The 25,665-nt window shown below is 39.7% G+C and overlaps 1 protein-coding gene across 2 annotated transcripts; it reads right to left on the reverse strand.

Moving 5' to 3' along the window:
• Positions 1 to 647: 647 nt before the first annotated feature.
• Positions 648 to 13,719, reverse strand: RFC3 (replication factor C subunit 3). 2 transcript variants are annotated; one of them, XM_015852040.2, is made up of 9 exons: positions 13,584 to 13,719; positions 13,288 to 13,425; positions 12,898 to 12,965; positions 10,094 to 10,191; positions 8,152 to 8,333; positions 7,547 to 7,683; positions 7,340 to 7,438; positions 6,069 to 6,138; positions 648 to 4,087 (listed from the first exon to the last, which is right to left on the reverse strand). In XM_015852040.2, exons 1-9 carry the CDS (start codon positions 13,668 to 13,670, stop codon positions 3,896 to 3,898), a joined length of 1,071 nt encoding a protein of 356 aa, XP_015707526.2. In that variant the 5' UTR covers positions 13,671 to 13,719; the 3' UTR covers positions 648 to 3,895. The 2 variants fall into 2 exon arrangements, with proteins under 2 accessions (XP_015707526.2, XP_015707527.2); XM_015852041.3 differs by having other exon boundaries at positions 13,511 to 13,719.
• Between the last annotated feature and the right edge of the window lie 11,946 nt (positions 13,720 to 25,665).

The raw sequence follows: 25,665 nt of genomic DNA on the forward strand, positions 1-25,665 counted from the left end.
TTCTTTCCCTTCCCTTCCCTTCCCTTCCCTTCCCTTCCCTTCCCTTCCCTTCCCTTCCCTTCCCTTCCCTTCCCTTCCCTTCCCTCCCCTCCCCTCCCCTCCCCTTCCGCTTCCCTTCCTCCACATGAAAAATAAAGAAGCTGGCCTTTCCTGGCCTAGTATTAAATGTGGAGGTTGGTGGCCCTGCCTGTGGTGGTGGGGTTGGAGCTTGATTCCTGGGGTTCCTTACAGCCTGGGCCATTCTGTGATATCAGGAACTAGAAGAACATTTCACTGTCATCTTCAGACTTTCATTTAACGGGCTACAATTTGGGGTTTTGTTTTGGATCATTGACTGAAATCCAATGCAATAAATCCACACAGCATTAATTGTTAGTGCAGGCACAAAGCATTAAGCAAGAAGGATTAAAGACTGCTCGGGCATACCAGAGCTCTTTCCAACAAGACAAATTGCAGCTATTATTTTGTATCAATGAACTGTAATAATCTTGATTTCCCTGCACTGATAGGGAAATTTGTGATAATGAGCTCTAATCTATCTTACCTTCTAACCTGGAATAATCAGGTCACTTCTTTGGTAAAGGAAGGAACGTTCCTCATGTCTGCCGTGCTAATATGAGTGTATTCAATAAAATAAACTTCAAAAATCAGTCTTCCAAACAGGTGTTATCTTTATTCTGATTAATGCTAAAGCAGTGTTGTTTACCATGGGGGCCTAACAAAAGTCCCCTCACTTTAAGAACTACATTTCTTACAGGAGTTAACATTTAGAATTCAGAATCAGGAAAAAGAGAAGTCTGACTCTGCAGCTGATCTTTGCACAGCACAGAAAGTTTAACTGAAGTAGTTGCTATCTTAGGTTTCTTGATCTTATTTTATAAGAAACTTTCACCTCTGACTTTCTGTGCTGGCATGAAGCTGACTCCTATGGAACCTCTTAGGCTGTGCAGAGTTTAAGTCCCACCCGGGTAGGAGCAGTTTTCAGTTCTCATTTTGAACTAGCGGGAGGTGATGCTGGATGAAAGCAAGGCTAATCCTCTCAGCACGCAACTCAGAAGCAACTCTAAGCAGATCTCAAAAGATGAAATCAGCTGAAGAAACATCACCTAGAGGTCCTGTGTTTCTATTCAGTGTTTAGAAGTCTTTCTGACAGCCTCTACCGCTATGTGTGTGAAGCAGGTGCACACTGCTCAGCATACATCAAGAGTGCTGCTGTGCATTCACACACATACAGGAGGCAGAAAGACCCACACCAAGATGCTTTCTCACCCCACAAAGGTTCTGCTTTTGTGGTAAGACAAGCTACCACGTAATAGCACCATGTAAGTGGAAAAAACAGCAGAAGTCTGTGTTTTTTACCCTCACCCCCACTTGCTGGTACACAGGCTGGGCAGGGCAGCAGTCACAGTGCCAAATCTGCTGGAGTTCAAGGAGCATTTGAACAACACTCACAGATGTAGGGTCTGGATTTTGGGTGGCACTGCATGGGGCCATAAGTTGGATTTCATGACCCTCGTGGTTCCCTTCCAACTCAGGCTATGCTCTGTTTTGATGACTACCTCTAAGCACATGCTCTGATGTATTTTTGTATTGAAAAACTCAAGCGGTTACTAGTTGTCCTGGAAACAAATGCACTTAAAAATACAGGCCCTGTAGGAGACACGTACAGACTTCAGAGATTCTGTGGCTGCGTATTTAAGTTTGTGCGTTCCAGACCACAACACACAAACAAGCAGGAACAACAGTAAGAAACAGCAGCTTCCTGGAACAGCATCAGCCATTTTCTCCACCATTAGAATCATAGAATCACCAAGGTTGGAAAAGACCTAAAAGATCATCCAGTCCAACCGTTCACCTATTACTAATAGCTCCCACTAAACCATGTCCCTCAACACAACATCCAGTCATTCCTTGAACGGCCCCAGAGTTGGTGACTCCACCACCTCCCTGGGCAGTCCATTCCAGTAGACCATCGATCATTACCCCCTTTTCCCCCTATCCTTGATTACTTGTCCCAGGTGAGGTAGAGCACAAAAAACCAAAACCACTCAACTACATAAAGCACAGCCACACAGTTATGTTGGGACTTTAAACTTCTACACTGAACAGGTGAGGTCTTTTGAAGCAACAATCCACTGCCTCCAACTGACGTATCTTCTCTCTCTTCTCCATGTCAATACTGATCCTGCTTAATTTATGAGAATGATTCACAGAGCAGGATGTTAAACAGCAGATGATACAATTGAAAAACACAGTAATAGATAAATGATGAACAAAAAGCTGCTTTAACTCGTAGAAAGCAGGATGGGAACAGGGAGGTCACTAAGTTTTCCAAGTCACAATGCTTTTTATACCCTTTCCATTACACTCTTTCCACAATGGATTAAAAGTAAAAGCAAGCAAATATTTGTAAGGGGCACTTAGCCTTGTCATGACTTCCTTGAGTTACAGCGGGCAATAAGCAAGACTTGTTTGGTATTGAAAATGAGCATAGACTAGGTTCCTGAAAGAGCAGGCAATTAGTACACGTAGTAATTCTGCCTCCCTTTCCCAGTCCTGTATCTCCCTTGTAAAATATTTGAGCATTTATCTCCACACTTATTGATTCTGCTAACTTCTTTCAGAACTAACAAAATGAGTTTTCTGGGATCTTCATCAGTCAGTCTGGATTCTCACAGCACTGTGGATTTGTGTCACAAGAGCAGAGGGAAGACGCAGTCCATCCTCTAGACATCCTCAAATACAAAACCAGTGCAATATCAAGCACACTAGCACTGAACAGAAAAGTAAGAAGTGTATTAACAGTACACACATGAATGCTCAGGCTTCCAAAGACGATGAATGAGGAGAGGTGATTGGGAATTTAATTAATTTCTATATGATATTTTTTTCTAAGTTGTCTAAATCAGACAAGTGAAAGAGACAAATAGCATTAATTTAGTCAATGTTAAGGAACCACAGTACATAGGAATAACACATGAAAGACCTGCAGAACAAATTGGCATAGCTTCCTTTACCTTGATGTTTCCCTGAAGACTTGCACTGTGGAGTATTGCCCCACTTTTCTGAAAGCCAGTTTACATAAAAAGTAAATGAATGCATATACCTAGTTTAACGTAATCACCTACATGGCATAAAACACTAATTTGGCATTTAATATGTTGTTCACATTCTTTTCTTTCACTTCTTAAAAAGACATACTTGTTAAAACTTGAAACCTTACCACTGATTATACCAGAGTTAAAGGAATAATCTTTATCTGAGCAGTTAAGTGCATTGGAACTAATATGAAAGTGTCAGCTGGCGTGTGGTCTTACTTTATACGGGCAGATTCCTCTTAAACAAAGTTTGATGCTGTCCAACTGACTTACAAGCAACACAAAAGCACTACACATCTAATTTCAACACAACTGCTTACAAATGTGAGTCAGAAAACATTGTGTCACCACATCACTAACAATAATGTGGCTAAAACAAAAAAACAAAACAATGAGATATATGAGTAGGCAAAATATATACATACATGCTCAGACAGTAATTTACAACATGGATATATACCTTGCTAACAGCAAAAAAACAAACAAACCAAAAAGCATGTGCTCTCTTCTTAATGTAAGCTTACAAATACTACAAGTAGACTATCATCTAATCCATCTTCAGAGGCAATCTTTTGCCTTTCTGAAAGCACAAAGTATTTTCCATACTGATGCTATTAAACAATCCATCTGGTTTCCAAAACTGAACACTATTCTTTAGCTCATTGTGGTTTATATCCATAAGGAAGTAATATATTTGACTTTGAACGAGACCACATGCCAACAGGCATGGGCAGCAGAAAACTAACATGGCATACTTATGATATAACATACTGTATACAACTTCAGGTATATCAGGCTTAGAACATCATGTCATCTAGTCCATCCTCCATAAATTTCTTGTAAATTGCCATAAACTTTGCTACAAATGCTTCAAGATGATAAATGGCTTTGCTGCCCAGTTGCAAGCGATGTTCATAGAAGGCTGCCATCTGTGCAACTTCTCCTTTCAGTTGTCCATCACAATTATTCAAAAGTTCTGTCAGGAGACCCTAAAAGGCAAAAACAAGGCAATATTTATAAGTTTTATACTTTTAGTTAAGAGAAAAACCTCAGTTTTCCAGAAATAGCCAAGCAACAACCACCAGCTCAGTCAGGAATCTAACAGAAAAGATATTCAAGAATCATTATTCCATCAGGTGTCTAATGAAAGTGGATCATGAACTGAGTCTCTTAACAGCATTCTTGCTGAATAAGTAATTCACACCAAAGCAGTAGATAACTATTACACTCTTAGATGAGAAAACAAAATTCAACTACTTGCGCATGAATAAATGGAATAAATTAACATCATCTTCAAATACTACAACATATACTTGCATTCAGGCACATGACCATGAGAATTACAGATAGGAAATAAAGTTGGCTAAAATTGCTTATTTCCACACTTGATGACATTACTGGTCACAAAGAATAATAACCTACTCAAAATAAGGTCGTATAAAGACAATCAGAGGGCTGCAGCACCTCCCCTACAAAGACAGGCTGAGGGAGCTAAGCTTGTTCAGCCTGGAGAAAAGGCTGTGGGGTGACCTCATTGCAGCCTTTCAGTACCTAAAAGGAACCTATAAACAGGAGGGGAGTCAACTCTTCACAAGGGTAGACAACAGTGGGACAAAGGGAAATGGTTTTACGTTGAAGGAGGGAAAATTTAGGTTGGATGTCAGTGGGAAGTTCTTCACTGTGAGAGTGGTGAGGTGTTGGCACAGGCTGCCCAGAGAGGCTGTGGATGCCCCATCCCTGGAGGTGTTCAAGGCCAGGTTGGATGGTGCCCTGGGCAGCCTGGTCTAGTATTAAATGGGGAGGCTGGTGGCCCTGCCTGCAGCAGGAGACTGGAGTTTCATGATCCCTGAGGTCCCTTCCAACACAGGCCATTCTGTAAGGAAAGGGCTTATTTAAAGCTTATATAGAGATGCATGTATGGACACAAGATGCTCTACAATACTTCACTCATGAGAAAACAATTGCACTTGTAGATGCCAGAAATCTCTGCAAATCTCTATTAAAGCTTGGAATTAAGCAAGAACTATCACGAGTACATTAGAAGTTGAGGAATGGTCTTCATGCTGAAGGCGCACTCTAATAAGAGGATAATGCAGGATGCAGTAGGCCACCATCAGCAAAGATTAAAGCAAAATAAGTACTATGACTGTCACAAGACAAAAGTCAGTTAACGTGACCCAAAAAAACCATTTTGTCTTGTAATCATGTCTGATGTTGTCCAGCTAGAGTAGTTGAAAACATTAGTTGCTCTTTTGTTTTCCACCCCGCCTTCTTCCAGCATCTGCCTAATAGAAGAACATACACATCCCGTTTAGTGGGAGGTTTTGGGGGGTTTGGTTTTTTTAGAGGGGACAAGAAGAAACCTGCTGCTCTAGTTTCCTTCATTGAAATTCAGGACATAGCAACTATTGAATATTTCACAACATTTTTACCAAGAAGAACAAATGATCTAATTTAGTCCATAAAGTATGCCTATACTTCAATACAAAAACAGAGCTTAGAAATCTTCAGATGGACAGTGCAGGTCTTCCTTCATTTTTTACTCAGCTTTGCCACCAATGACAAAGTAAGTTTTAGTAAATCACTCTGAGACATCTGAACAAGGAAACCTGAGAGGGAAAACATCAGGTGTATTTATAAGTTAGAGAACAGAGTCTTCATGCCTTTAAAAGCTAAACTACTCAATCAGGATCCAAAGGTAAGCAGCTATGAACATAACAGTGCAGTAGATCTACTCAGGGTAGTTAAAATTGAATGTTACGTATCTACCTGTGCAGGAACAAGGTCTTTAGCCAGTGCTTCAAAGCAATGACTTGGACTATTTTGATTACTTTGTAGAAACACAAAAGCATCATAAAGTCACTCACATCCATTTGGAAAGGACAAAGCTTTTCTTCAACACCTGGATGACTTCGATATTTTTATTTTTTAAATAGATAATAACTATACTACAGTTAAGAGCTAGAATACCTTCATTATAATCTCAGGAGGAATGCAGTGCGTTAGGAGTTCATAGAGCCGTCCACGAACCTCTAGAAGTCTGTTGGAGAGATGATGAAATATCAGCTGTATATCCACAAAGCATACTCATTTTCACTACTTGTGAATGATGTCTCATTTTCACTACTTGTGAATTATGTCATAGAGCAGGAAAAAAAACAAACAGGCAGAGGGTTCTTTTGTTGTAGGTTTTAAAACCAGAAGCACTGCATCTAGGATGGTTTCAACTCAAATGATACCTAACACCTTTTGTTCAAGGCATAATACATATGATATAAGACATAATACATATGATATATTTACATACATTTGTAATTTACAGCTAACATCGAAGCTACAAGGTTATCAGAAACTGTCTCAGGCTCTTCTTTTAATTCCTCTTCCTATCTAAATACTTATTATTTACACTTAATATTAATAGAAGATTCTACGTGTATGAGACGAGTTGTACTAATATAGAGGGTATCTCCCACTGATCTTGAAAAAGAAATCACTGATTTTATTGTCTCACATTAAGTTACTTAACAAAATCACGTTATGATAGAGGTGGTGAAACAAAAGTTTTGAATACAGAAAAATAAAAGAAAGCAAAGAGCATAGCACTCAACTAAGCTTATGCTCACTTCTGAATACAAAGCTGCAACAGATTGCATAGAAGATGCAGAGAAAGTGACAGTTCACCAGACTGAAATGACTTCACCATACAAGAAATCACTTTGATTTAACCAAAGAACTGAATACAGAGTTAAAAGAGACCTAAAAACTCATGAACATTCAAGACATTCAATCTCTGATGGATTACTGTAATTTACACTCTTTATTTTTTATTTATGAGCTTTCCTACCACAGCGATCAGAAAAAGGGCTATTCCTTTCATCCTTTCAAGTCCTTCTGTATCTCTCCACTCTATTCTCTCTGATATAATTCTTTTCATACAGGTAACATTTTCCATTCTCTGATCAGTTTGACCAACTTCTGCAGACTCCTTAAAACTTTTCAGTGCAATACTTAGAAATGGATATAGTATTCCAAAACAAGCCTCTTATAAACAGCAGAGACTGCAACAGTTTCATGTGAGCTGTTTGTAATCTGGTATACCTATCTATTACATTATGAAGTCTAGTGAAATGCCAGAAATTACAAATTACAAGAAATGCAGTACTTAAAAACACAGTGTAATTAGCATTCAGCATAAAGCAAACAAACAAACGCAATTTATAGCTATGAATATATCCATCTACCTTTGCGGTGTCTGTTGACTGACAATAGCATTTGCAGTTTCTCTCAGATAAATTTCCCAGTCCATCTCAGGTATGTCTTGATCAGCACTGAAAGGATACCTGCATTGAAGGTAATAAAGCAAACTGTCATCTGGTCTAACAGTGATACAGAAGTTGATTCATACGCCTTAGAAGCATAGCTTACATTAGGTCTTAGCAGCCACTTACTGTTGTACTCTGCAAGACTCGCACATCAGCAGTGCTTTCCGAAGATTCCTGCCAGATTTCTCTGCAAGCCTTTGAGCCAATTCCTGTGGGAGAGTCAGGCCCTCTTTCTTACACACACTGGACAACACGTGACAGATCTAGATGGGAAACAGCATGGAACATGGCATTTACCAAACAGTTTAACACCCACAGATTTTCCTACTTGAAAAATTTCTAAAGCAGAGATGGACTGAGCTATCACGAAGCATGCTTGATAAGTCAGCCACCACTAAAAACTAGGTTACTTCGTGGATATAAATTATTACCTAAGCCTAAGACAAGAACTTATCTGGTAAGAATCACAGAATTATCAAGGTTGGAAAAGACCTAGAAGATCATCTAGTCCAACCATTACCAATACTTCCCAGCTAAATCATATTTCTCAACACAACATCCAAACGTTTCTTGAACACTCCCAGGGTTGGTGACTCCACCACCTCCCTGGGCAGTGAATTCCAATGCCTGACTACCCTTTCCGAGAAGTAATACTTCCTAATGTCCAGCCTGAATCTCTCCTGGCGCAGCTTAAAACCATTCCCTCTAGTTCTGCGTATGTTTCAACATACATCTTCAATGCTGGGAGCAGGCACTCGTACAGTCAGGCATCTGCTTTGAATAGGTCCTATAATTTTTGATATGGAGTTGCAGCACAGGATAAGTCTGCAGGTTGCCATGTACTTCTCCATCGTTCTTCGCAAAGCATGCTGGGCATCTTTAGTGAGTTTGTCAACTTCTGTTAACAGCACCACTGAAAAAGCAAAAAGAAGTATTCTGAATTCCTTAATAAAAGGGTTTTTTATGTTAAAGTGATAATGCTAAAATGAATTACATAAGAAGCAAAGAGGCAGCACAGTTCCACAGAAAAAAACTAAAGCAATATTAAGAAAACCTGTGTGCTTTTTTTGTCTGTGCAGTCTGCTTCTCCCTTATACTCTATACCCACATAATAGAATTCTCTTCAGAGCGGGGTTGCAACACTTCAGAGCCAAAAAGTAATTCAGGTAGGTGTAGAAGCTTTCACCCTGATAACAACTTTTTAAAGGAATTCTATGTAAGAAACGCAAAAAGCATTTATGGTGTAAGGTCATATCAATAAAGCACACATTTCCTGAAGGCTCCCCTCAATATATTTTATATTTAAAGCTGATGTCTTATCTTAGCAAAGGAGCAACAGAAAGCTGCTTTGTTGCAGTACTAGCAGGGTGTTTCATGGTATTTTAAAGAAAAAGAAAAACATTTTTTAAACAATCTGGAGACGCCTGGTATGAGGCTACTGACTCTTGTAGCAACTTTTGGCAGGTTCCTCCATAGGCAGGCAACTCACAGATGAGTGAGGAAAGCAAATGGGATCCCGGGCTCCATCAGGAGAGAGGTGGCCAGCAGGGATAGGGAGGTGATTGTCCCTCTCTACTCGGCTCTTGTGAGGCCCCATCTGGAGTACTGTGTCCAGGTGTGGAGCCCTCAGTACAAAAAAAGACATGGAGATTTTGGAAAGGGTCCAGAGGAGGGACAGGAAGATGATCAGGGGGCTGGAGCACCTCCCCTATGAGGACAGGCTGAGGGAGTTGGGTTTGTTCAGCCTGGAGAAGAGAAGGCTGCGGGGTGACCTCTTCAAAGGGCTGACAATAGCAGGACACGGGGAAATGGTTTTAAGTTGAAAGAGGGAAGATTTAGGTTAGATGTTAGGGAGAAGTTCTTCACTAAGAGAGTGGTGAGGCCCTGGAACAGGCTGCCCAGGGAGGTTGTGGATGCCTCGTCCTTGGAGGTGTTCAAGACCAGGTTGGATGGGGCCCTGGGCAACCTGATCTAGTAAATGTGTATGTTTGGTGGCCCTGCCAGGCAGGGGGGTTGGAACTACATGATCCTTGAGGTCCCTTCCAACCGGGTCATTTTGTGATTCTGTGATCCATGATTCTGTGAGTCACTTCAGTACACTGAAAAGACCCCTGAGAACAGCTTGGAGGAACCAGTCAGTATTCTTCTCCCATTTCCTCTCTGGTTATATTTGGAGCCTGAGACCAGACAATTTACCAGCTACTTTGACATAACATGGTGTGTCCACCGGTCTAAGAACAGTTACAAAAATAAGAGAAAAATATCAAGTTCAAGACCATTGTCAATAATTTCCTTCTCTCTTAAGATTTCCTCCATCCTTCAATTTCTTGTCATATAGTTCCAGTTTTGCTCTCAATTCAGTCAAAGAGAGGAATGACAAATTAGTTGTAAAAACAAGCATTTCTTGAAAAGAGTGGAAATCCCAATTCCATTTGCCCAGCTACTGTCATTCGGCTACATCCAGTCTTCCTAAGAAACCAACACAAGATACAACCTCGTATGGAGTATTCAACCACAGACTTCCCACAGATAAACAAAAATGCCAACTTGTTTGATTTGATAAAGGCTTACATGTATTCACATACAAGACATGTGTACACACAAAACAATCACCTAAAATCTTTTTATAAAGTTTAATTAGTATTTGGACTGGGTTTAACTGCTTTTACTCACCTTTAAAGTCTCGCTGGGTACTTGTTTCAAGTTGCTGGGATTGTGCTACTGTCTTCAAGAGTTCCTGAATCACTACACGGTCATTATTTCCAGCATCACTATAATAAGAGTTTGAATAGAACTTTTAGAACAACAACTTTATACAGGATATAAAAATCACTGTCTTAAAGTAGCCCTGTGGTCAACAAACCAACAAGAATGAAAGAATATTTCAGAAGATATCAAGGTTAGAATTAACCTCAAAACATATTTTATGAAGGTTACCTACCTAGTAATAAAAATCTCAGAGCTTATGAAGGCACAGCTGGATTAGCTGCACTATTTAGGAAAGCTGCTAAAAAACTGTTGTCAGATGTTTTTAATCAGCTCATTATAACAAATTATTATTATTTGTTGTATAGGAAATGTTTTGTCACCTGCAATTTGGACAGACATTTACTATCAAAGATTTCACCTATCATTATGGCAAGAAAAAGCAAGTCTATGGTAGGGTGTATGGGAAATCACAGCTTGAACCTCTGATTAATTAGCTGAGGCAAGTGTTGGGTCAGCTGCTGGAGCACAGGTGAGAGTAATTTAGCTGTGCTCCTAGAAGGGGTGGACTTTGACTCCACCTCCTCTGAGACCTCATTGCTCCCCAGTGGAGACTGCCTCAGCTTTCCGGTCAAGGCATTGACATCGGTGAGTTTTCTTTACTAATAAACTTTGACTATTTACCACCATCTTGGTCAACATCTTTATATTAGCCACCCTTACAAAGAAGGGTGATTAACTCAAAGGACTTATGTGACTGTATATGAGTTTTTCCTTAAAACTACATGCCTAATGTAAACTTGAATGGCAGGAACACTCAAGTTATAAAAAGTTACTAAAAAAGACAGATATTGCATAGGTGGTTAGCTTGTTACTCTTAGAAGGCAGGAAAACTACTGCCCACATTGGCACTGTGCAGCTTTCTTAATCCTCCTGTCGTACCTAGGTCAGATAGATGCAACAGCCGCTGGGGGCTGATCCTATGCAACCACAGCAAATAATCCAGGAAAACAATAAGCAAAAGCTAACTTCACCCACAAACGTACTCTTCATTGTTCCTTATTCTTTAACTTCTCAGTTACTCAGGGATACCTATTTTACAGAATCTAAGAATGGACCACAATGATCATCTCATTTCAGTCCCCTGTTATATGCAGGGTCGCCAACCACCAGACGAGGCTGCCCAGAGCCACATCCAGCCTGGCCTTGAATGCATCCAGCTCAAATAACTACTCAAATTACTACTGTTCAAGCAACCAGCAGACAACACTTTGGAATTAAGATGACAGTCTCCTTTTGGAGGAATAATAATGGTTCTGTCCAATAAAGTTCCATAATGAATTCAAAGTCTGTAGCGTCCTACCCTTTTCCAGAAGATAATTTCCTTTCCCTGATAGCCACTTATCGTGTTACAAAAGATACACTACACAATTTCACAGTACTATAATCCAATCAAAATTTGCAGGCCAAACTGATAAACATTAACACATACAGGTTCACTGGCTGGTCAGACATAAACACGGCAACTGTTCAATCACTTGGAGCCCATGCATTAACTCTTACAACTCTGTCATTGTATATAATGTAATACAGCAATTCCACAATTTTAGGACTTCTTTTAGATATAGATATATAATTAGAGTTAGAGTACTATGGTTAGGCTGTAATTGGACTTGATGATCTTCAAGGTCTTTTCCAACCTGGGTAATTCTATGATACTATTATAATATAGATATGTTTCAAATTGAAATTGCTCTAAAAAGAAACAAGCATTTGTAGTATTTGGCTAAACGGATCAGGAGACCTCCCATACCAAAGTGTCATTTCTTATCGCTTATTCTTGTATATAAAGTTTATTAGCAAAAGCCTCAGCCTCACTTGTTTGAAATGAACACCAGCAGATACTGATCAATACAAAGAGACTAAAAGCAGCACAAGCTTTTAAAGGAACACACGTGAAAATGGCTTTTTAATAGTAAAGCAACATGAGAAAATGTTTCGTAATAAGCACAGTGCTAGAAGTTAGTTCAGGATACACACTGTATTAGAATTTCAACTCCAGAAACAGAACAGCCACAACCAAAGCCTACTGCTGCATACAAACATCTACTGTCCTGTGATTTAAAGTAACATTAACAACAACTCTTTAGAGCTTCAGGTAAATGCTAGCATTATTTCGGGCCACTGAATTGTCACCAGCAAATTCACTACAGTCAAAGAAGACATAAAGCACAGCATTACAGCTCATGACATTTACCTCAACAACTTATTTCCTTCACAACAGGACTCCCAGTATTTTGTGGGCATTTTCATTGTTATTACTGTTTTGTTATTTAAAATAGAAATCCACCTCTCTGCTCCATGCTACTTTAAGACTTAAAGGCCTTGCTTTCAAGTCTCTTTAATTTTGGATTTGTGATAGAAGTAATGACTTGGGATCACTGGTTCAAACAGAAGTTTCTAGTTGCAACTAAAATGGATAAACCAGAATTGTCCCTGAGTAGCTAGTCCTCAATATCTGCACACTTATGTGGCTAGTTAAGCAGAACATTACTGCTAAGTACAAAGAAATTCCAAGTTCTCTGGTCACTCAGCGCTGTACAATTAAAAATCCTTTCCCTACCCTTATTTGCAACCCAAACTTCAAATCATTATTTATTGCTTAGGCAATAAATTGAGCAGTCAGGCCTTTATACACTCATCTTAAAACCACTTCAAATATAAGACATTGATCACAATGCACGCGGGACTTCTTTTTAAAGTATACTTACCTTGGGTTAACTTCAAGGTGGTAATTACTTGCAATCGTGCTAATTTCAATTTTCTTTTTAGAAGGCGCCTATGTAGAAAGTAACCATAATAAATCAGTATCTGAAGAACGCTTCAAGAAATGAAATCTTGCAGATGATAAATTGCTGGGTCTCAGATCAAACAGACACTAAGACATTACTCCTATGCATCTTCTACCCAAAAGAAGAAGCACTGATGCATCATTCAGCCTGTAGAATAGTAATTATAGCAACGTATGGCTCCTGTTTGTTACTGCATCATCCAGGTACTATATTTGTTCCACTATTGTGGTATAAAGGTCTTATAAAAGAAACATGTCAGTATACAAATGTCTACAGTTATTGGCAGGAGAATAGAATTAATTTTCCTACCGTTATACTCTGATGCTCAATCCTCAGTTTCTCCACACCCGCACCATATAATTCTCTTAACAAACACATTATCCTTGTCTTCTTTCCAGCTCCTGATGGCCCATACACCAACAGATGAGGGAAGTCACCACACTGAACCTGAACGCGAAGCAACAAGATCCATTAGTTACAACAGGATTTTCCTTAAGCCCTGCTCTCAAAAGCATCGACCCCTCCCACATACAGCACAGGGAACGTCACCCCTGCAGGGCCAACCAACAGAACTGGGTCCTGAAGGGAACTGCCGAGCCCCTCACCAGGCTGCGGAGCTGCGCCGCCTGCTCACGGTGGAAATCCAGGCGGCTGAGGGCACTGGGCCTGTACTTGTCCACCCACAGGCTCATGGCGGTTGAAAAGCGCGCCGTTCCACCTTCCCGCACAACCCCGGCTACTACCGGTGGGAGGAGCGGAGGCTACGGCGGCTGCCGAGGGAAACAACCCGGCAGGCAGCGCTTTCCTCTCCCGTCCGTCCCCCCCGCACTGAGTCCAACCCCTGGCTCCACACGCCACCACCCAACATCCAACCCCGATGTCCAAACTCCCCTGACAGCTGCATGCCGTTCCCTGTCGCTGTCACACAGAGCAGAGCTCAGCGCTGCCCCTCCGCTCCCTGTGAGGAGCTGCAGCCGCCATCAGGCCTCCCCTCAGCCTGCCCTGCCGCTGCTTTATGACTTGCCTTTACAAGCTTTTTCAGATCCTTTGTTCGTTTACCTGACTTTTTAATAATCTCTGAGTGATGCGCTGCTCTTTTGTCTATCAGTGCCGTGCTAGATTTAATTGCAATCTCTGACAGAACTCGTTGTAATAACCCTCTGTGTGCCCAGCCCCCAGAGGTACTTTGTGTTTACAGATACCTTCCACCTTCTTGCAAGTACTTTGTCAGACTCCAGGTTCTTAAAAGTATCAGCAAAACCAAATATTTTTTGACTGAGGTCAAGCTTAAACAGATAGGATTCTGTCCAGCAGGCTTTTGATACTTTCAGCTCCCAATAAGATCAAGCAGAACTGAAAGAATCTAACAACTCTGCCCTTAGCTCTCTTTATAATAGATCATTAAATTTCCATAGGATCTCTTGTTTTTCCCAAGGAGAAAATCTTGGCAATACGTTTATGTTTTCAGTTAAATTATTCCTTGCCTTACAAAGTAATTAAACAGATGAACAAAATTGCTTTGTTAAGTAAATATCTTGCCACTTTAAAACATGGGTTTGAATGAAGCATTGTAGTTGTGGTACTTTTTATCTGATTAAAATGCCTTAGAAGTTTTGATTTTCTACTTCATTAATTTTTCAACTTCACTATAAATCTAAACAAAAAGAAGTAAATATCCAAAATGGAATGGTTTGACCATGTGCATTACAAATAAATTAACATGAACAATACAGGAGATTGTGGTAATTTCAGTTGCAGCCGCAATTCACTTCAATGTAAGGACTGCAGTAGTACATTTTGTTCAGTCCAGCAGAAAGTTCAAGAGGTAAAATGACTTCTCTGCATGAATAAACTAGAGAATGTACCTCGAAATAGAGATTTTAATTACATATGGCATTCTGAGCCACATGCTACAAGCAGCCATGTTATTAGAATGTGACACAATGTCAGACACTATGAAAGAAGCTCCATCCAGTACCAAACTGAAGTCAAAGTATAAGATCTGGGCCCAGCGTTTAAATATATACATACATTTTTGCCAATATTAAACTGATTATTAATGCAACGTTAGAAGAAATTAGAGTGTTCTTACACTGACCTCCTCAGTCATTACAGTGTGATTGCTCCTAGCAATGCAAGCAGCTATTAACAAGTCCAAGTACCATTTTGTTGTACAACAACTTCTGTTTTTCTGACAAGACTGTGTGGCGTCCTTTGATCCTTCAGGCTGCTTACTTGACTGAGATAAATTTTCTTTTCAGTTTCAAATGTTTTAGTAGATTATTGCCACTCTGTTGGCTGTCACTCTCGGTTATGTCACCCTGTCCCCATCAGAGTGCCTATATTGCTGCAAGTAAATTCTAGCTTATCAAGAAAGAGTAGATCACTAATTAGAATGGAAAAAAAAGAAAAGGCTGCAATGAAGTGACATCTGTTCTGTTGGTGACATGCTGATGTCATGCAGATTGAGTGTGACAGTAGAAAGAAAAGCGCTAATGGTGATAGCAAAAAATAATCTAAAATAACAAGTAATATTCCATATAGACTGGCAGCACTGAAGAAGCTGCTTCTTTATAGGAGGTGTAAAATGAAGAAATCTTAAGTTCTTCAGCAGTCTAATGGGTTATCTTACAATCCTGTATTTACCCTGAAAGGGTAATGTAACAAATACAGCACATAATTCATCTATGCAAGGATTAGGCAAGCTAAAAAGACACAAGAAGATACTGTTTTTGCAGTTACTAAAGGAGCATTATGAAAAAGGCTAGAGAGAATATTTAATTGGATGATACATCTTGTCCATCAGTCATTACTGCAAAAGCTTTAGTATGTCTTTCTACCTCAAAAAGATGATGCAAATTATTTTACTAAAGAACAGGTAGGCCGAAAAGAAATAGGGGAAGGAAGGAAGGAAGGAAGGAAGGAAGGAAGGAAGGAAGGAAGGAAGGAAGGAAGGAAGGAAGGAAGGAAGGAAGGAAGGAAGGAAGGAAGGAAGGAAGGAAGGAAGGAAGGAAGGAAGGAAGGAAGGAAGGAAGGAAGGAAGGAAGGAAGGAAGGAAGGAAGGAAGGAAGGAAGGAAGGAAGGAAGGAAGGAAGGAAGGAAGGAAGGAAGGAAGGAAGGAAGGAAGGAAGGAAGGAAGGAAGGAAGGAAGGAAGGAAGGAAGGAAGGGAGGGAGGGAGGGAGGGAGGGAGGGAGGGAGGGAGGGAGGGAGGGAGGGAGGGAGGGAGGGAGGGAGGGAGGGAGGGAGGGAGGGAGGGAGGGAGGGAGGGAGGGAGGGAGGGAGGGAGGGAGGGAAGGGGGGGTGGGTGGGGTGGGGTGGGGGGGAAGAGAAGGGATGGGAAGGGAAGGGAAGGGAAGGGAAGGGAAGGGAAGGGAAGGGAAGGGAAGGGAAGGGAAGGGAAGGGAAGGGAAGGGAAGGGAAGGGAAGGGAAGGGAAGGGAAGGGAAGGGAAGGGAAGGGAAGGGAGCTCATTGTATTTTCATGCACTCAGGGCACTTAGCAGTATCATCAAATGATTTCATAGGAACTCTATATTCCAATTCCTGTTGCTAAGGACCAGACCCTTCTCAGCTTTTCAAATCTCTAGCATGCCTGGAGAATTTAAAGATGAGATACACTTTGCTGTTCTTAGCCCTCTGTGGCCATAATTACATGTAGCTGTGCAAACCTAAGACCTTTTCTTCTACCATTAGGAATTGTCAAACTACACATTTAAGCAAGATTTACAGCAACACAGTTAATCGTGGCAGAAAACATAAGAGGAGAAATGACATTTCTAAAATATTCTGAACATAAATTGAAACATCTATTTGGGGACATGCAGACTTGGAGATCTATTCTTCAGATGAACTACAGCTATTTTGAATAGATATTCATTTTCTACAGAATTTTTGGATAAAACCAATAGGTTATTATCATTCATAGTCTAGGTCAATCCCTCAGAATTACAAGGTCACTGGCTAAAATATATATAGCCATGTTCCTCAGTTTCCATCAGCCTGAATTTTGCAGCAAGAGAAGAACTGGAGCAAAGGAAGCTTTATCTATTTAGAATTGAAAATACAGATTTACCGGTCTTTTGAAAGTCTCAGTGTATTGAGAAATATTCAACATTCTTTTCTGGGTATATCCTAAATAAGAATCATAAGCTTTGTATAGAAGTCGGTCACACAGCTCTTTAAAAAATAACATTGTCAGATACTTAAATATATAAAAAGGCCACAGTGATTTATCTCATGTCTCCTAATTTCTCTTTCACTTGTAGAATAATTACATTTTTTTGTTGGCTCAACAAGCATACAGAAGCTTTTGAATTTCTTGGTTTTCTCCTGGGACTCTTCATTTTCAGTCGAGCTTTAATCTCGAAGTTTGATGTTAATTTCAGTAAAGTTTGCTGATCTTTCAAGTTTTGATGTTGTGCTGGCTAATCTGAGGCCAGCCTTGTTTATACATACTGAGGTGGAATCAGCTTATTGAAATGGGAACAGTTCTCTGTAATCCAGATGAAAGGAAGCATAGAGTATGTGACCAACAACAATTTATACTCTCACTTTTCTGAAAAGTAGCACATTTTCATATTCTCAATGAAAGTCTTTCACTTATAAATGTAATTTTTAAAATACTACATTATGTTACACTTCAGATTTTTATATATTTAAATGTCCAGTATGCAAATACAAGATATATCTAGGATAGAAATGTAATTTGGAAAATGTTTACCAGAGACACACTGCTTTTAGTTACAGTTACACACAACACTATCACAGAACCGTGATCTTGGTTATGCAGAGCAATAGATGCTGTGAGCAGCTATTAGTATTGATGTGTCTTCAGACAGCTGCATTGCTATTGATGTGAATTGGAACAAACCACAGTCCCAGAGCTCTTCATGATGAAAAGCTATACTGGCTGAGATTAAATGACTGGGTTCCTGTTGTCTGATATTACAACTCTATAGTGACAGAACTGCTGCTTTTTGTATTACTTGATGAAAAGAAAACTGTCATAAGTTCTTCTGATGGCTCTTATTGCTCTTATCTGTATTAGACAAGCTCACTTTAAAATAAGTGGGTTTTCTTAAAGTACTCAATATAAAACCAAGCACTGACATACCTTGTGGAAAAGACTGGTATGCTGTTGAAATTAAGTGGGGGGGGGGGGAGGAGGGAGAAGGATAACTTCTGTCATTAGACATAGTCATTTACGTAAATATTTTTGCATTAGTTCTCATTATCGCTTTTTGTACTTTCCATTCTTCAGGTGTCTGTCTGAATGTACAGTTCTTTACATTGAAATAAAGAACTGTTTAAGGATTCTCTTCTTTCATCTTGTAATGTAAATACAAGTAGAACTGAGCTTATATAAATAATTCGCTATGTTCATGACAAATCTGTTCTCTTGTTTTATTTTGCCTCGGGTGTCTGTCACCAGGAAGAAGCAGCTTAAACTATTAGGATATACTGGGCTTGAAGAGCAATTAATGCAAAATATGCAGCTGTTTAAATTTCTGGATTATTTTCTAGCTTCATGTATGTGGAAGAACACTGTATTTTCTGATGGAGAAACAAAATAAGGTGTACAGGCTACCACTCCATAATATTTTTATATTACCTAAATTGTGGCTGCTGTACTTCCTTCTCTCTGTTCCCCATCCCTCCAGCATTCTGCTCTTTACTCTTTGTTGACACTGTGCTTATCCAACTCGATGAAAAGCTGGTTTAGTGAACTAAATGGGCAATAAATCCAATCACTTCTTTATCAGTTTATATCCTTGGAATTTGTGCTGTAGTCAGCTTTGTGTAAGGATTTGGCAAGATCATCTTTGTGCCACCTTCAATCAGTTTAAAATCTTTTGGAGCCACATTGTCAGAATAAAGCACCAGGGTTGTTTTTATTGTCCTGTCCTTAACTTTATTTCATTTTTCATATACAGACTGAAGAACACATAAACTACATAAACACATAAGCTTGTACAGTACTATTTATGCAAGTATTTCCTTCTTTGGTAATCACAACCAACATCTATACATAGTACAAAATAAAAGCAGAGTGACCATTCTAGGTTAACAAGATTAGCTGTCACCAAATGCTATGGAGTTAGGACACCATATTGTTTATTCCTCTCCATCGGGTCTATTGAGAATAGAATGCGACTTTTCTTAGTCCCCAGGGTACATTCAATCTTCAAATTGAGTAACTATTCATTGACCCAAGATAAAATCATGCCAAGGATCATGTAAATAGTTTAACAGCATGAGCCCTTGCCCTTTATGACACATATAGATATAACCTAAGGCTATGCCTGTGCTGCAGGGTCGAATTAGGCCTATGGACCATTCTCTGGGCCTTAAACTGAGAGATGAAGACTGTCTGTGCCTAGCCTAGAGACTACATAACACTTGACTTCATTTAGGAACTAAGTACATACACAAGACTACACAAAATTATTTTTCTGTATGCCTATTAATTGTGACTAATAGAATGCAAGGACTGAGTTGCATCCAACAGAATGAAGCTGTCATGGAGTGACTCTGAAGGTATATGTGACATATGCTGGAGTTGTACTGGTGCATGAAGGGTCTGCTAGGGTAGTGCTGGAGGGATGGGTAAGGTGGAGAAAGGCAGATGTGCTGCATGTTCCCCATCCTTGGAGACACTCAAGGTCGGGCTGGATGGGGCTCTGAGCAACCTGATCTAGCTGTAGAGTCCCTGTTCATTGCAGGTGAATTGGACTAGGCGACCATTAAGGGTTCCTTCCAACTCAAAAGACTGTATGATTCTGTGTGACAGAGGACTGACTTGCATTATTTGGCCTTTCTCACTTGCTAATACAAATGACCACGAGTGCTGTATGACTTCCCGCTCATAGCATTTTGCTTGCAGACCTGTCAAGCTTGACTGTCTCCTGGAAAATCCTGAGTGGCACGAAAGACTGGTTCCTTGGAATCATAGAGGCATATTAAAAATAGCACTTTACAGGTTCAAAACAAGCAGGATAGTGAGGATCTTCTCTGAGTACATGGTTACACAGCATTACACATCATGGAAGGTAATAATGGCTCAGATAGACCCTAGGAAGCAATCCCTCTATCTGCCCCAGCTTTCCTGCTCTGCCTTGTGCATCCTCTTTGTCTGCTCTGCAAGTGACTGGATGCTGAGAAGTGTAACACTCTCACACCTTTATCTTCAAACCTATTTCCATGACTGTGCATGTGCCTGCTGAATGCAGATATGTAGTGTTTGTCTGCAGTTTGGATTGCTCATTTTTTTCCATTGCTTTATGTGGAGACTTAGGCCAGACAGGATTGAGTTGTATGCATTTATTCAGGGCTGGCAGACCTAGGACCTTTTGTCATAGTAAGCTTCCTGCTTCACTTACTAAGCTCTTAATTAGCTTCTATATCTTTTCTGTCAGTCATCCACTAAGCCATGGCAGGTTTTTGCTCATAGGAAGCAGAAATAAGGCTTCTTAGGCCATTTAGTACCTCTGTTGGGAAATTATTTTGTCCCAGAAAAGACCACTGTGATTCTTTATCATTGCCAGGCAGTAAACCCTTTCATGCTCTTGTACCATTTCCCGTTAGCATCTTGTTTATCTTCTTCCGGAAACTGTTTTCTGATGCTTTGCTGGCAAGCAATGGAAGAAGTTCTGAGCCCATCTACATTCTGCAGCAGTGTGCAGTGTCTGAGCAGCAGCATTAAGTGTCTGTGCTTACTATGTCAGATCTGTCGTGCCTTTTCAGTTTCATTTCTCTTAGCATTTTTTAACTGCATGTCCTTCAATTGGCCCATCTTCTGGAAAAGTGAACAGTAATTTTCTATGACATAACTTCCCCTATTAAAAATGAGTACATCTGTTCACTCAGCTACAGCTTCTTCAGCACCCTCCAGTAGGATCGTAATTAAGAGCTCTGATTGCAACCTGCTAATGATTCCTTCCCCAGATATCTCCCAATCTAATTTTAAATGTGACATAACAAATGGAGCTAATAAACTTTAAGGAAAGAACATGATAAGGGTAAATGAGTTATAGTAATACCACACATGAACATTTATTTAAACATCAATAAAAGTGTAAACTCTGAAGCATCTGTAGTCATTGCAGGAGAACTGTTTCTATTATAATAGGTTTCTAAATAAAAATAAGGTTTCTAAAAGATCGAGGAAAGTTTTATCTCATATTTATGCCTGTGTAAGATGACAAAGATACATATGGGGGTGCATTCAGGATCATATCACTGTGGCTATCATGCATACATTGCAGCCTTATATAAACTTACTGATTCTAAAGATTTATATTTAAAAAGAAAAAGAAAAAGAAAAAAGAAATCTTTTATTTCTAGCAAGCCTTAATTTTGTTCTAGAAAGTATGTGTTCTTGCAGAAGAGCAGTGATTCTCAAAGTACTGATTACCAGAAGATTTCAGAGACCTTTCTCTGATTTCAGAAGGCATCTGATCAGCTTTTCTGTTTAGCTGCTTGGATATATATGAAGCCTGTTTTCTACCAATAGCCAAAGCATCTCTCAGAAAAGCCAAAGAAATGTCATTTTAAAAGATGACACTGTCATTTTCTGTACTATCCAAAGCTTCAATTACAAATCATTACAGAAATGGGTTAAATTGTAATCATAGCAAAGGAAATGGTTATTTTGCTGTTAATTTCCATAGGCTCAGGATTTGGACTAAAATGAACAAATAAACTTGACTTATAATCTTAAAAACTTTAGAACGTATTTAACAAGATAGTGGAATATTCATTCTTTGCCATTCAGCTGTTCTGTTAAACATTACAGAAGCATCACAGATCAAGAGTTATTGTATTCCTTTCTGCTTTGTTTCCAACTTCAGTTTATCACTGAACACCATATGGCAAACATCGTGGACATCATTCATCAATATAATATAATGCTTTCTGTTCCCCAGTTGTAGATCTTGCAGTCAATTATCCTGTGATTTCAGAATAAAGGGATTATTCAAAGATTGTTTCTTTCCACGCATCTAACAGTACGGTTGAATTTTTTATGTAAACCTAATTACCTTCCATTAAAATTATAAGATAAAAATAGGGCTATTTAAATCTTATGCATCAAAGACTAAGCAGACTGCCAGTAAAGGCCTATAAGAATTTATTTGTTCTTATGCAGTAAGGGATAAAGAGGTGGATGGCTAAGAACAGGGCTTTTTTCTTCATCCTGCTATATCAGATATTGGTCAGAATCTGAAAGAGGATTTGATATATTGACCTATGGTCATTCTAATTTAGAAAACCATCTTTCTTAAAGCTTTTGAATTATTTTGTAGGTAACTAAGAAACAGGCAAGATGAGTAGGTTGTTCAGCAATTTATGTAGTTCTCTCTGTGCTAGGATTGCCAAGAAGCAGGTCAGCTGCAATGATTAGCGGCATTCAGACTCTACCACCACTGTAAGAAAATGCTTAGGGAGGTTATGTTAAAACATTGTGAAGCTACTGAGCTGGAGGTAAGAATAATAGGAAGTTATAGCGGTTGTTTTTAATATTTGAAATGAACTTAAAGCAGCTCCTGAGATAACTTTTTTCTCAATATATCATCTGGTTTAAATGATGCTTTAGATGATGATTCTTTAAATGATGTCATCTTTGACTTTCTACATGTCTTATAAGCAGATTTTGAATTTTACAAACTCTTTATTAGCAATGCAGGGCCTTAGAAACATTGCTGCAGTAGTCAGGCAGATTCAGAAAAGAGTCTGCCCAGTATTGCTCAATGAAATATCAACCCAAGGAAACTCTCAACATAACTCTGTAAACCTTTTTGAAAAACACAAAGATGAGAGTCTCAGAAAAAAATATCAAAGAAAATCAACAGTACAGCTTTGTTCTGTTCCTGTGTTTCTATATTGCATGATGGGCTTTTCTCCAGATCCTACTTGGAATTACTATTATTAACTTGTTACTTGTTAAACTGCGGCTCATTTGGAGCTGGATTTTGCAGTTCGGTTGGTAAACTTTGTCTAGCTTCAGCAGAAGGTGCAACTTGATGCAAATCTGTGTAAATTGGTATTTTCCATAGTTTTGAATGGATGTAATTTCAAACCGTCTGTGTAAGAAAAGTAAAATTCACACTGATTTTGAAGAGAACAGGAGATAGCTTTGAAAAACTTAACTCAGACAAGATAGCAAACAAAGAAATATAGATTGGAGATCTATTCAACTCTTGATTCCACTAATTTCCATCCCAGTTCTCCTCCCTCATATCCCACAATATGAAGTCCTACAGACTGACTCTGATCTGGGAATGTTCAGCCTGCAGAAGAGGAGGCTCAGGGGAGACCTCATTGCTCTCTATAACTTCCTGAAGGGAGATTGTAGTGAGCTGGGGGTCGGCCTCTTCTCTCGTGTCATTAGTGAAAGGACCAGAGGGAATGGTTTCAAGCTACGGCAGGGGAGATTCAGGCTGGACATTAGGAGGTATTACTTCTCAGAAAGGGTGGTCAGGCACTGGAATGGACTGCCCAGGGAGGTGGTGGAGTCACCGACCCTGGGGGTGTTCATGAAAAGACTGGATGTTGTGTTGAGGGACACAGTTTAGTGGGAGATATTGGTAATAGGTGAACGGTTGGACTGGATGATCTTTTAGGTCTTTTCCAACCTTGGTGAATCTATGATTCTATGATGCTGCCCACTGCTGGTTCTGAGAGGTTTGAGTGCTGCCTGCAAAGGACATCCTTAACATTTTAACTCTTGGATCCTGAAATCCCAAGCCCTTTGTCAGTCAGCATGGGAACCACACTGATTTCAGTGCCTGGGAAGCCCGGATTTTAGGCTGAATAAACTATTGGTCTTTAATGTAATTTTTAAAAAGTTCAGATACGTACAGACTGGACAAATTAAAACCTCAGCAGGAGTAATATCACACTGTGTGAATACATTGCAGTTGATGCTTCTATTTTTTACTGTAATTGTCTGAGGACTTCAAGATTATGTACACCAGGCTCTGAAGAAAAGTGTGTTCATAAACCCTACGACCTGTGCCATAAACTGGTGTTTTGAGCAGCACAGGGATGCGTAAGAGAAAAATAATAACTGAATAAGGCTCTGAATGAGAAAAACAAATTAGCTCTTTCTGCTGTGGTTGCTGCTATTTGCATACTCACAGGTTTGGCTTTGTTCAAAAAATAATCCAAAATGCCTCTTAGCTTTAAAATTAAGTTATTGATTGTAAAAACTAAGGAGGCAGATGTTTTCTAATCAAGGCCAACGGAAGAATAATACACACCATGAGTAGCTTCCCACTGCGGCAGAATTCAAACGGTAACAAAAATGGAACTATCAGTATAAAGGACAAATCAGCAGGGGATTTTATTGCACTGGCCTGAATCATCAGGTCGTTTCCTCATAGGTGAAGTGATGCAAATCTCTCTGCAGCTGTATGTGTCCCTCTAGTCTCTGCCTTAGCTCTCTGAGCTGTGTTGAACAACTCTCTTAATGGTACCAGAAGGCACCATGTTGTGTGCCCTCACATCTTCCTTATCTACCTGTCTACTGCTGCTGTTTACAATTTGATACATGGGCCTTTCGTACAAAGCAGATAACATAGCAAAGTCACCTAAAATGTCTTATGTTAGCATACTTGAGTAATTGATTGCCTTAAACCTATTCAATAAAGAAATGATTGTGCTTACTACATTGCTTAAAGTCTATTGAAATGTGCATTTCTTCCTTGCCTTTTATCCCTGTGGCTTGGAGCAGTTCAGGTAGGCTTGCTTATGTTCTTGGCCACTTGAGAAAGAAAATCAAACCATATATTTTGTACCCAGTTTCATCAGCAATTCATCTATTACCAGAAGTTCAGAGATTTATCAAATGATGAACAGTTTCAATTTGAATGCACTCAATGTTTGCATTCTCAGCTTACTTTGGAAATGAGACTTAAGGGATCAAAGCCATGTAGATATATATACTGAAGTGCTTTCCTTAAGCTCACTTTCTCATAGTTTCGTCAGAGAAACAACAAAAGTACCACTTCCTTTAAGAGCTGGGCATGTTTATTTAGACAAAAAGGACTCCATAATACAAAAGTGTGTCCCTGTATATGTGGCATTTTCATATACATTCCCATCTTTCTTACTTTTTTGTGGCTTTCCAGTTCAAGTGGTCACATGAAATATAAAAAACTTTTTGTTCTTTTCCTGATAGATTACGGGCAAACTGTTTGTTAGGTGGCATGGCTAAAATCGCCTCCAAGTGCTGCGGACAGCTATGTTTATGTCACAAGATGACCTCATTGTTTGGGTGTCTGCCATCCTCCACAACACTGAGACTTTCTCCATTGCAAGACACAGAAATTTATGTGAGTGATGGATCGCGTATTTGTACCTAATCAAGTTCAGGAAGGCAGAGACATGAGATAATGCTGGGGAAGTTGTAGAACAAGGGCTCACTTTTCAAGCAGTCCAGACCATTTCGATCCTCTTAGGCAGGAAACAGTTCTGCTCACAAGTCAAAAAGCTGTCAGTGCGCCTAGAGTGGAGTTGTTAATTATTTTTTTCCTTATTCTTTTCGCAGTTTCATTCCTTCCTGAAAACAGAAGCTAAAAATCCCCGACGTTTCTGAAAAGGAAACATTCGATAAGTAATACCCGATGCCCACCAGGTGGCGAAGCGCGCCCGGGGAGCGGCATGGGACAGCCCGGCCTCGGCGCCACAG

Source organism: Coturnix japonica, chromosome 1, assembly GCF_054131305.1.
Source record: "Coturnix japonica strain WE chromosome 1, WE-NBRP24, whole genome shotgun sequence".
Lineage (NCBI taxonomy): Eukaryota > Metazoa > Chordata > Aves > Galliformes > Phasianidae > Coturnix > Coturnix japonica.